The 12,787-nt window shown below is 48.3% G+C and overlaps 1 protein-coding gene across 4 annotated transcripts; it reads right to left on the minus strand.

Annotated features, from left to right (window-relative positions):
- Nucleotides 1-2,801: 2,801 nt before the first annotated feature.
- LOC142468020 (transforming protein RhoA-like) lies at nucleotides 2,802-10,133 on the minus strand. Of its 4 annotated transcripts, none has more exons than XM_075574075.1 (5): nucleotides 9,994-10,132; nucleotides 9,287-9,444; nucleotides 8,376-8,496; nucleotides 4,436-4,536; nucleotides 2,802-3,123 (listed from the first exon to the last, which is right to left on the minus strand). In XM_075574075.1, the coding sequence occupies exons 1-5, from the start codon at nucleotides 10,028-10,030 to the stop codon at nucleotides 2,950-2,952; spliced, it is 591 nt and encodes a 196-aa protein (XP_075430190.1). In that variant the 5' UTR covers nucleotides 10,031-10,132; the 3' UTR covers nucleotides 2,802-2,949. The 4 variants fall into 4 exon arrangements, with proteins under 4 accessions (XP_075430190.1, XP_075430193.1, XP_075430192.1 ...); XM_075574078.1 differs by lacking the exon at nucleotides 9,994-10,132 and adding an exon at nucleotides 9,827-9,947; XM_075574076.1 differs by lacking the exon at nucleotides 2,802-3,123 and adding an exon at nucleotides 3,213-3,743.
- Nucleotides 10,134-12,787: the final 2,654 nt, after the last annotated feature.

Here is a 12,787-nt window from a genome sequence, read left to right on the forward strand (position 1 = left end):
TAGTGTCGACCCGCATTCTCCACCATATGTGACAAACGCCCCTCTTTTGTAGTGCTGACGTCTGTCTGGGTTCTTCCCGACACAGTCTTCTAGGGTTAATTATACAACAAACAGGATCATGCAAAGTATTATGCTGCTTAACTCAGGCTTCTGCCTGCTTTATTTTCATCCAATTAAGGTACTGCAGCTTTAACATGTGTAGGTTAGAGGTACTCAGATACTTTCATTCAGCAGTTCACACATTTCAGTGTTACAATATTTCCCACACTGTTATTTCAAGAAGAAAAACCAAAATCATATAAGCAAATCCTATCCCTTTCAGGGATCTAACTACACATCAGAATCAGTCTCTCTAACAGCTGCTGGCCAACTAAACTGGTTCCCCAGCTTAAAACAATGCTCTCTCATTTAGGGACACAAGATACAGCACAGTCTTTTAGCAACAGCAGTAATCATTTGTTTTGTCTTATCTGTTCGTGGTGTCCAGGCAAATCCTCTGGTACTGTCATACGTGGAGAGGCCGTCAACCTCGATACTGGATGCAGGAGAGTAGCGATACCCCCAGCCCCCAGGCTCTAAGGAGAGAGAGTGAAATGCAAAACCTCTCTGCTCTAAATACCTGTGCATGTGATTAGAAGAGCAGGTGAGGGAGAACTAGAGCCATTGTAATCTGTGGTCTGGATTTTCCATCCAGCTGCCTGAGTTAATGTGAAGCTGTGGAACGGATCATTTTTAGCTATTCCTGCACTTTCTGCTCTAAAATGGGGCAGAATGCTGCCTAACATCTTTGGACTATGTCACAATATACATACAAACACACAGATATAACCGCATCAAAAAACCTCAAAGAATCACTACTGATCAAAAAGCCAAAAATTCGCCAAAATGAAGGCAAATGGCGGTGCTATGGGAAAAAGTAATATAAACACACAGAAAAAGACAGAAATCCCAATGAAAAGCACTCAGATCACAAAAAATATAATATAAATGCAAAAGGGTTTATTCATCATGGACAAAAAGAACACATGAAACATACTAAAAATAACATACATCTAAAAAACAATACCAGACGGGGAGAACACAGTCAAACTCAAATCCCCAAAAAGCTAACTGTACAAAAAAACACCAAACAGGATGCCCAGATGACGGGGCATGGGAGGATGATCTATACAGACACAGAGGGAATCAGAAGATCCCACTGAGTAAAATGACCGTCCGGTCCTAAAAAAGATCCTATAAGGGGCCACAGGTATATCAAAAATCAGTAGAAATACATGGATATAAAGAAACCTGATATGCAGACATTTGTGAAAATCAGGAATGTCCCATTGAAATACAATGTTGTACAGAGCGAATGGAGTATATATCAAACAAATGGATACTCAGGTGAGGGCAGACATAGTCACCCAGAGGGTAATCAAAGCACTGAAAATAAGTGCAAACATGTGCTATCCCTCTAATGAAGTGTAACTAATAAGCTGCTCACACATAGGGATGAGAAAAACATCAGACCACACTCATATAGCAAGAATGGCACCAAAATGATTAGATAATCTAATTATGTGCAAACAGATGCTAAATAAACCAGATTGTTGTAAATGGAAAAAATGGAGGCTAGGTAAGGAGGACATCACCACACGTGTGTGGGAAATTAGCTGGCATAGGGAAAACCCTTGAAAAAGTGGAGGACAGTCATTGGTATGCAAATAATAGCTTAGAGAAAATATCACCATGTGTCATTCGCCTCCGTTTCGGGTATTAATCAGTCCTCCATGATCTGGCCACGAAGAGGTTAAAGCCGGCAAACCACCATCACCGAGCTGGATGGGCAAAATTGCTGCTGAGAGTGGAGAGAAAGGCCGAAATCAGCCAAACGACTGTGCCTCACGTCTGGCGAATGACATTCACATGGTGATATTTTCTCTAAGCTATTATTTGCATACCAATGACTGTCCTCCGCTTTTTCAAGGGTTTTCCCTATGCCAGCTAATATCCCACACACGTGTGGTGATGTCCTCCTTACCTAGCCTCCATTTTTTCCATTTACAACAATCTGGTTTATTTAGCATCTGTTTGCACATAATTAGATATTCTAATCATTTTGGTGCCATTCTTGCTATATGAGTGTGGTCTGATGTTTTTCTGCACCAATCAGAAAAGGAGGACGGCCTAAGGACTCTGGACTGCCCACCGGGCATGAACTACAGGCGAGTGGGAAATTCAATCTGGCCCATAGGAATAGTGTCTACAGGGCTGAGACCCAGCATCGGTTCCTCTGTCCAGCCCCATGCCCCCTGCGGGGTAGGCGCCTCAGTGTCTAACAGAGGAGAACAAAGACTCTGCACTGCCGAGAATCAGTTCCCAGATCTGGGTCACAGCCCTTCTCCCACTCACCATTGTCCAGGTATTTAACCCGCTTCCAAGCTCTGTCCCGAGCCGGTATTTCTCTGTCTGTAGCCCAGCTAAGTGAATGACTGTGTCTGCCCACCGAGAAATACTAAAACACAAAATACATTGCGGACTTGCGAACTGTGCGGGGAACACACTAACAAGTAATAAAGTGCTTTTACAAACCCAGTCCCCAAGACACACAGTTTCCCCCTTCCAGCTATCACACAGTGATAAAGCTCTTTGTTGGAAGAGGTTACTCCAAACACTTAACATTCAGGCCAGAACGAGCCTCACAGAGGTGGCCATTTACACACGGTTTAGGGACAACCAGCCGGACTTCACCTTCATTATGTGAGGCTGGCTGCCCCCTACCGTCACAATATCAAAGGAAAAAAACGTTAGATTTTAAATACTGGTAGCAAGATGATTTTTTTTTTTCCTTTTTTCTCTTAACTCATTACAGAATAAATAAAAAACAAAAAAAAGAAATAAAAGCCGGTAAGAACACTAAGGAGTGTGGGGATGGGTTTTTGTTGTGTGTTACGTGGCGTTTTTCTGTCAGATGAGATGGCCCGAGGATTTCTTTCTTCCGCGCCTGGATTGCAGGGCTGCCCGTGCGGCCATCTCGAACACTTCCCTTACTCCGTGTTTCGTCTTCGCAGAGCACTCCATGTATCCGAAGGCTCCGATCCGGTTGGCCATGTCCCGGCCTTCTTCCGGCTTCACCAGCTCCTGCGGGACAGAAAGAACGGCGGAACGATTAACATGGTGAGCGGCTCTCCGGAGAACGGTGTGATACTACATTATGAGCCAATACATCACAGACCGACAGGAACAATGAATTGCAATGCAAGGGTTAGTGCCTTTGAAGTAGGTGAGGTCAGTTTGAATCCCAGTATGAGCCTCTTTTCTCAGGAACTGAAGTTTGGGTGCAGGGGACATCATCCCGGCAGCGCTGTATGTCCAATTTTATTTCCCAACTACCAGCACTTACATAGGAAACACATTACAGGTCTAAAACAGTCCCCTTCCCTAACAGAGGCGCCAGTAACTGTGCAGAGCAATGTGTTGCAGACCACGCTGGCAGCCAAATGGTTAAACAAACCTGAAGCCACATGTAATAAACACGCTGAAAACATGTAACCAAAGAAACTAAAGACAAACCCTTCTAAATCTAACTTCTGTGGTTACATACGGGCTCAGCCTTAACGAGGGGATCTTAATGCAACAACGTCATGTTTGCAGTGCGGCTGCTGTGGTTTGGAAGTTTATCTCTTGCAGCCATTTTAATCAGCCCCTGGTGGCCTGCTGCTCAGGGCTTGGTATCTCTGAAGTGGGAATGTTGCCAGTCTCTGAGAATAGCGAGAGAGAATCTATATTTAAGTGGAACACAGCAAATTGCCGCTATAAAGGTTCAGTCCCTTTTGTGACGTCAGCCTCTGCTGAGGAGAAGCGAATATCCATATCCACTCTGACAGGGGCCTGGTGGGCCAAGGTTACAGGAAGCACCTCATTAATAAAAAGCGGCCCCCATTAATTCAGAGCCCACACTAATAAGAAATTCCCCCCCGGGGAACCTGTGTCTGATATATATTTTTTTTTATGCCATGTCTGCGGGATCACAAATAAAAAGGCTGCAACATAACCCCCGATGACATTGCAACTTTCTATTGGCTGCCAGAGAGACTCCGACACTGTGGCCATTTTGTGTCACCAGTCACTTGAGAACTGGTAGGCCATGGATCGGCTCCCTTTAAAGTGTCAGGTTTGTGTAGATTTTGCTGTTGTCCCAGGTAAGAAGCTGGTGGTCTCCAGAAAGACGTTCATTTCAGCTCTGGTAAGCCCTTGCTCCTGATATCCTTACCTCTGAAGTGACTGCCGGTAATCGCTCTGGCTGGGCACTAAATATGGCAGCTTAAAGGTCTCACAGGCCAATAGGAAGCTGCGATGTCATGCCTTGCGGGATTGAGATTGCGGCAGCAGCACCTTTAGAGGTACGTACCCTGGGAAGCAGGGAGAAGAGAAACGCAGGAGGGGTACAGACCTGCTCATCGTTACGCAGGTCTTTCTTGTTCCCCACCAGGATGATCGGTACATTGGGGTAGAAATGTTTCACCTCCGGGGTCCACTTCTCAGGGATGTTTCCTGTCGCAAAAATAAATCAATCCTCATTGTCTGTGCACAGGAGAGAGGGACAGAGGAGATCTCACACACTAACATCAGTGTCTGTGCACAGGAGAGAGGGACAGAGGAGATCTCACACACTAACATCAGTGTCTGTGCACAGGAGAGAGGGACAGAGGAGATCTCACACACTAACATCAGTGTCTGAGCACAGGAGAGAGGGACGGAGGAGATCTCACACACACTAACATCAGTGTCTGTGCACAGGAGAGAGGGACGGAGGAGATCTCACACACTAACATCAGTGTCTGCACAGGAGAGAGGGACGGAGGAGATCTCACACACTAACATCAGTGTCTGCACAGGAGAGAGGGACGGAGGAGATCTCTCACACTAACATCAGTGTCTGTGCACAGGAGAGAGGAACGGAGAAGCTCTCACACACACTAACATCAGTGTCTGTGCACAGGAGAGAGGGACGGAGGAGATCTCACACACTAGCATCAGTGTCTGTGCACAGGAGAGAGGGACGGAGGAGATCTCACACACTAACATCAGTGTCTGTGCACAGCAGAGAGGGACGGAGGAGATCTCACACACACTAACATCAGTGTCTGTGCACAGGAGAGAGGGACGGAGGAGATCTCACACACTAACATCAGTGTCTGCACAGGAGAGAGGGACGGAGGAGATCTCACACACTAACATCAGTGTCTGCACAGGAGAGAGGGACGGAGGAGATCTCTCACACTAACATCAGTGTCTGTGCACAGGAGAGAGGAACGGAGAAGCTCTCACACACACTAACATCAGTGTCTGTGCACAGGAGAGAGGGACGGAGGAGATCTCACACACTAGCATCAGTGTCTGTGCACAGGAGAGAGGGACGGAGGAGATCTCACACACTAACATCAGTGTCTGTGCACAGCAGAGAGGGACGGAGGAGATCTCACACACACTAACATCAGTGTCTGTGCACAGGAGAGAGGGACGGAGGAGATATCACACACTAACATCCGTGTCTGTGCACAGGAGAGAGGGACGGAGGATATCTCACACACTAACATCAGTGTCTGTGCACAGGAGAGAGGGACGGAGGAGATCTCACACACTAACATCAGTGTCTGTGCACAGGAGAGAGAGACGGAGGAGATCTCACGCACTAACATCAGTGTCTGTGCACAGGAGAGAGGGACGGAGGAGATCTCACACACTAACATCAGTGTCTGTGCACAGGAGAGAGGGACGGAGGAGATCTCACACACTAACATCAGTGTCTGTGCGCAGGAGAGAGGGACAGAGGAGATCTCACACACTAACATCAGTGTCTGTGCACAGGAGAGAGAGACGGAGGAGATCTCACGCACTAACATCAGTGTCTGTGCACAGGAGAGAGGGACGGAGGAGATCTCACACACTAACATCAGTGTCTGTGCACAGGAGAGAGGGACGGAGGAGATCTCACACACTAACATCAGTGTCTGTGCACAGGAGACAGGGACGGAGGAGATCTCACACACACTAACATCAGTGTCTGTGCACAGGAGAGAGGGACGGAGGAGATCTCACACACTAACATCAGTGTCTGTGCACAGGAGAGAGGGACAGAGGAGATCTCACACACACTAACATCAGTGTCTGTGCACAGCAGAGAGGGACGGAGGAGATCTCACACACACTAACATCAGTGTCTGCACAGGAGAGAGGGACGGAGGAGATCTCACACACTAACATCAGTGTCTGTGCACAGGAGAGAGGGACGGAGGAGATCTCACACACTAACATCAGTGTCTGTGCGCAGGAGAGAGGGACAGAGGAGATCTCACACACACTAACATCAGTGTCTGTGCACAGGAGAGAGAGACAGAGGAGATCTCACACACTAACATCAGTGTCTGTGCACAGGAGAGAGGGACGGAGGAGATCTCACACACTAACATCAGTGTCTGTGCACAGGAGAGAGGGACGGAGGAGATCTCACACACACTAACATCAGTGTCTGTGCACAGGAGAGAGGGACGGAGGAGATCTCACACACTAACATCAGTGTCTGTGCACAGGAGAGAGGGACGGAGGAGATCTCACACACTAACATCAGTGTCTGTGCACAGGAGACAGGGACGGAGGAGATCTCACACACACTAACATCAGTGTCTGTGCACAGGAGAGAGGGACGGAGGAGATCTCACACACTAACATCAGTGTCTGTGCACAGGAGAGAGGGACAGAGGAGATCTCACACACACTAACATCAGTGTCTGTGCACAGCAGAGAGGGACGGAGGAGATCTCACACACACTAACATCAGTGTCTGCACAGGAGAGAGGGACGGAGGAGATCTCACACACTAACATCAGTGTCTGTGCACAGGAGAGAGGGACGGAGGAGATCTCACACACTAACATCAGTGTCTGTGCGCAGGAGAGAGGGACAGAGGAGATCTCACACACACTAACATCAGTGTCTGTGCACAGGAGAGAGGGACAGAGGAGATCTCACACACTAACATCAGTGTCTGTGCACAGGAGAGAGGGACGGAGGAGATCTCACACACTAACATCAGTGTCTGTGCACAGGAGAGAGGGACGGAGGAGATCTCACACACACTAACATCAGTGTCTGTGCACAGGAGAGAGGGACGGAGGAGATTTCACACACTAACATCAGTGTCTGTGCACAGGAGAGAGGGACGGAGGAGATCTCACACACTAACATCAGTGTCTGTGCACAGGAGAGAGGGACGGTTGGAGATCTCACACACTAACATCAGTGTCTGTGCACAGGAGAGAGGGACGGAGGAGATCTCACACACTAACATCAGTGTCTGTGCACAGGAGAGAGGGACGGAGGAGATCTCTCACACTAACATCAGTGTCTGTGCACAGGAGAGAGGGACGGAGGAGATCTCACACACACTAACATCAGTGTCTGTGCACAGGAGAGAGGGACAGAGGAGATCTCACACACTAACATCAGTGTCTGTGCACAGGAGAGAGGGACGGAGGAGATCTCACACACTAACATCAGTGTCTGTGCACAGGAGAGAGGGACGGAGGAGATCTCACACACTAACATCAGTGTCTGTGCACAGGAGAGAGGGGCGGAGGAGATCTCACACACTAACATCAGTGTCTGTGCACAGGAGAGAGGGACGGAGGAGATCTCTCACACTAACATCAGTGTCTGTGCACAGGAGAGAGGGACGGAGGAGATCTCACACACACTAACATCAGTGTCTGTGCACAGGAGAGAGGGACGGAGGAGATCTCACACACTAACATCAGTGTCTGTGCACAGGAGAGAGGGACGGAGGAGATCTCACACACTAACATCAGTGTCTGTGCACAGGAGAGAGGGACGGAGGAGATCACACAAACACACACGATAGTGAGACAGAGGGGATCTCACACACAGTAACGTCAGCGACAACACAGGGTCGGAGAATAACAGCAGATACAGCGAGTGTTTAAGGAAAGACGACAAATCTAGGAGAGAAATATGCTCGGGGACAAGGGGAACAGGTTAACCCTTTCACTGCAACACATGCTGAAGTATTTCATATTCAAGCTTGGAGAAAAAGTGCTCTCACTGGACTCCCGCACAGATGCCTCGGGTGCACGTCCATCACTGGTAAGGGTGCTATCAATGTTAAAGTAAAATATCCTATAGCTGAAGAATAAACAGCGGCTCTCCAGAGGTCTATCTCAAAAAGTATCTTCTGGAGAGCCGCTGTTTGTTCTTCAACTGAAGGAGATTGTACTCTAGTATTTTATATGCCTACATTAACATAACCAACTACGGATCGGATGGAGAGCGTTCAAGTGCAGTGATGTGTCAGCGATTCAATCGATCGTTCTTACTTAAACTGTCCGGGCTAGCGATGGAAAAGCACATTAATATAACGTCGGTGTCTGAATAGGACATTGGCCGCAGCTGGTCGTAATCTTCCTGCCCGGCTGTGTCCCACAAGATCAGCTCCACCTAGTGGCAGAGGAAGGAAAAGAAGCGTCCATATATACCATATTTCCTCAATTCTAAGACACACGTTTTTTTCTGATTTTTATGTCTGAAATCAGGGTGCATCTTAGAATCGATGAATATAAAAAAGTGGCTACAGTACTAACCCCTCTTTTCACTTAACATGTTTCAGGAGAGGTCCCATGTCAGCGGAGGACGAAGCAGGCAGCGGCGGGAGAGGTGCCATGTCTGCAGATGGTTGAAGATGGACAGCTGAAGGGAGTGCGGTGGCAGGAGATCATAATAGCAGGAGAGCTGAGCAGGAGCAGAGCGGCATAGGGGAACAGCTTGTGAGGTGCACACAGTAACACCGGAAGTTGACCGGTGTCTGATATCCGCTTATAGTGCGCACCTCCCAAGCCGTTCCCCTATGCCGCTCTGCTTCTGCTCAGCACTCGTTATGATCTCCTGCCGCCACACTCCCTTCAGCTGTCTTATCTTCATTCACCTGCAGACTTGGGACCTGTCCTGCCGCTGCATCCGCACACCCACCGCACTCCCGCCTGCTGTCCATCTTCAAACATCTGCAGACGTGGGACCTCTCCTGCCGCCGCTGCCCGCTTCATCCTCTGCTGACAGGGGACCGCTCCTGAAACATGGTAAGTGAAAAAATAATTTTCCTCGATTGTAAGGGCCAAATCGATTATGCGTCTTACAACCGAGGAAATATGGTATTAATGCACAAGGACAGATTGCACCCTTCAGATGGACCTCCACGTGCCCAGCAGCCTGGAAACCGCCCCCGGGTTCCTACCTGTCTGTTATCCACCTCAATGTCTGCAACGTAGTTATCAAGTACGGTTGGGATGTAAGATTCCGGGAACTCGTCCCCACTGAACACAATTAGGAGGCAGGTCTTTCCGCACCCTCCATCTCCCACAGTCACAAGCTTCCTCCGAATGGCTGCCGTGTCTGCAAAAGAACAGGCGAGATGTCACACACAGGACAGCCCCTCACCCATCTCCCTGCCAGAGGGGGCCGGACAGGACAGCAGCCCCTCACCCCATCTCCCTGCCAGGGGGGCCTGCACAGGACAGCCCCTCACCCATCTCCCTGCCAGAGGGGCCTGCACAGGACAGACCCTCACCCCATCTCCCTGTCAGAGGGGTCTGCACAGGACAGCCCCTCACCCCATCTCCCTGCCAGAGGGGTTTGCACAGGACAGCCCCTCACCCCATCTCCCTGCCAGAGGGGCCTGCACAGGACAGCCCCTCACCCCATCTCCCTGCCAGAGGGGCCTGCACAGGACCCCAGCACTGCTTTGCTTGCCCCTTTCGAACAGACTCCTACAAACCTCTCAGTAATTACATAAACCGGCTCCAGTCTCATAATTATAATCTTTGCTGCCGCTGTCACATATTAGCAGTTACTATCAGCGCATGCGCAGACTGCGCTTCTAATGGCCGCGCATGCCCTGAAAAAAACGCTAGTCTACGCATGCGTAGAACAGACCGCACGTACCCGGAGTTCCACTGCAATCCACGCATGCGCTGAACATCGCGAATTACATAATATTCAGCGCGCATGCGCCGCCTCCGGAAAAGCAGCGCATCACGGCAGTACACGCATGGCAGAACAGATCACCAAGCCGTCACAAACGCTCAAGACGTTATATTAAGCGCGCATGCGCAGTCCAGGTACATCGCGATACATTACATCAGGCATGCGCAGACTGCCAGTACCCAAAGCGCATGCGCATTAAGAAATACCCCATGGATGTGTTACTTCACCTACGCACAGCTGCGCACACACCCCTTCCCAGTCACTGGGACTCCCCGACAGCCCAGCACTCAGTCTCAGCACGCAGAGCACGATGGTGGCACTTTACTCTAGTGCAATTCCACCACATACCTTCCTATAACACTCTCTCCAACACATACCTTCCTGTAACACTCTCTCCAACACACACCTTCCTGTAACACTCTCTCCAACACATACCTTCCTGTAACACTCTCTCCAACACACACCTTCCTGTAACACTCTCTCCAACACATACCTTCCTGTAACACTCTCTCCAACACATACCTTCCTGTAACACTCTCTCCAACACATACCTTCCTGTAACACTCTCTCCAACACATACCTTCCTGTAACACTCTCTCCAACACACACCTTCCTGTAACACTCTCTCCAACTCATACCTTCCTGTAACACTCTGTCCAACACACACCTTCCTGTAACACTCTCTCCAACACACACCTTCCTGTAACACTCTCTCCAACACACACCTTCCTGTAACACTCTCCAACACACACTGTCCTGTAACACTCTCTCCAACACACACCTTCCTGTAACACTCTCTCCAACACACACCTTCCTGTAACACTCTCTCCAACACATACAGTCCTGTAACACTCTCTCTAACACACCTTCCTGTAACACTCTCCAACACATACAGTCCTGTAACACTCTTCCAACACATACCTTCCTGTAACACTCTCTCCAACACATACCTTCCTGTAACACTCTCCAACACATACCGTCCTGTAACACGCTCTCCAACACACACTGTCCTGTAACACTCTCTCCAACACATCCCGTCCTGTTACACTCTCCAACACATACCTTCCTGTAACACTTTCTCCAACACATACCTTCCTGTAACACTCTCTCCAACAAACACCGTCCTGTAACTCTCCAACACACACCTTCCTGTACCACTCTCTCCAACACATACCTTCCTGTAACACTCTCCAACACACACCTTCCTGTAACACTCTCTCCAACACATACCTTCCTGTAACACTCTCTCCAACACATACCGTCCTGTAACACTCTCCAACACATACCGTCCTGTAACACTCTCTCCAACACATACCTTCCTGTAACACTCTCTCCAACACACACCTTCCTGTAACACTCACTCCAACACACACCTTCCTGTAATACTCTCTCCAACACACACCGTCCTGTAACACTGTCTCCAACATATACGCCTGTAACACTCTCTCCAACACACACCGTCCTGTAACACTTTCCAACACGTACTGTACCGTCCTGTTACACTCTCTCCAACACATACGGTCCTGTAACACTCTCTCCAACACACACCGTCCTGTAACACTCTCTCTAACACACCTTCCTGTAACACTCTCCAACACATACAGTCCTGTAACACTCTTCCAACACATACCTTCCTGTAACACTCTCTCCAACACATACCTTCCTGTAACACTCTCCAACACATACCGTCCTGTAACACGCTCTCCAACACACACTGTCCTGTAACACTCTCTCCAACACATCCCGTCCTGTTACACTCTCCAACACATACCTTCCTGTAACACTTTCTCCAACACATACCTTCCTGTAACACTCTCTCCAACAAACACCGTCCTGTAACTCTCCAACACACACCTTCCTGTACCACTCTCTCCAACACATACCTTCCTGTAACACTCTCCAACACACACCTTCCTGTAACACTCTCTCCAACACATACCTTCCTGTAACACTCTCTCCAACACATACCGTCCTGTAACACTCTCCAACACATACCGTCCTGTAACACTCTCTCCAACACATACCTTCCTGTAACACTCTCTCCAACACACACCTTCCTGTAACACTCACTCCAACACACACCTTCCTGTAATACTCTCTCCAACACACACCGTCCTGTAACACTGTCTCCAACATATACGCCTGTAACACTCTCTCCAACACACACCGTCCTGTAACACTTTCCAACACGTACTGTACCGTCCTGTTACACTCTCTCCAACACATACGGTCCTGTAACACTCTCTCCAACACGTAAAGTAAAAAGTAAAAAACGCTTTTGTGGCTTCATTCATTGTAACATCGGCGGAAGAAGAGATCAGTGTATCTCGAATACTCACACAAATAAAAGCATTTTGTTAGCCACAGAACGGCATCGTCTATTCATTTTTGATGTTTTATACATATATATATATATATATATATATATATATATATATATATATATATATATCAACAAGAAACAACAGCGCAGATATAAAACAATATGTTGAGTATGGTTAAAATATATTGAAAAACCACACTCTTAGCCAATCAATCAATAAAAGGTATATACCCTTACAATCTACACACCCTATAGACTTGCAGCCAGATTAGGTCTGCGGCTCCACAACGCCGCTGGGATTGTATAGCAAAGAATGACCTAGGCGCACATGTGCAGGGGAAGAGAAGAAAAAAAGAGGAAAAAAATCATAGGGCAGTATATCAAATCAAGCAGATATAAATCGGTGAGATATGCACTTACACTAGTATG

The sequence above is a fragment of the Ascaphus truei genome, chromosome 17 (assembly GCF_040206685.1).
Source record: "Ascaphus truei isolate aAscTru1 chromosome 17, aAscTru1.hap1, whole genome shotgun sequence".
Lineage (NCBI taxonomy): Eukaryota > Metazoa > Chordata > Amphibia > Anura > Ascaphidae > Ascaphus > Ascaphus truei.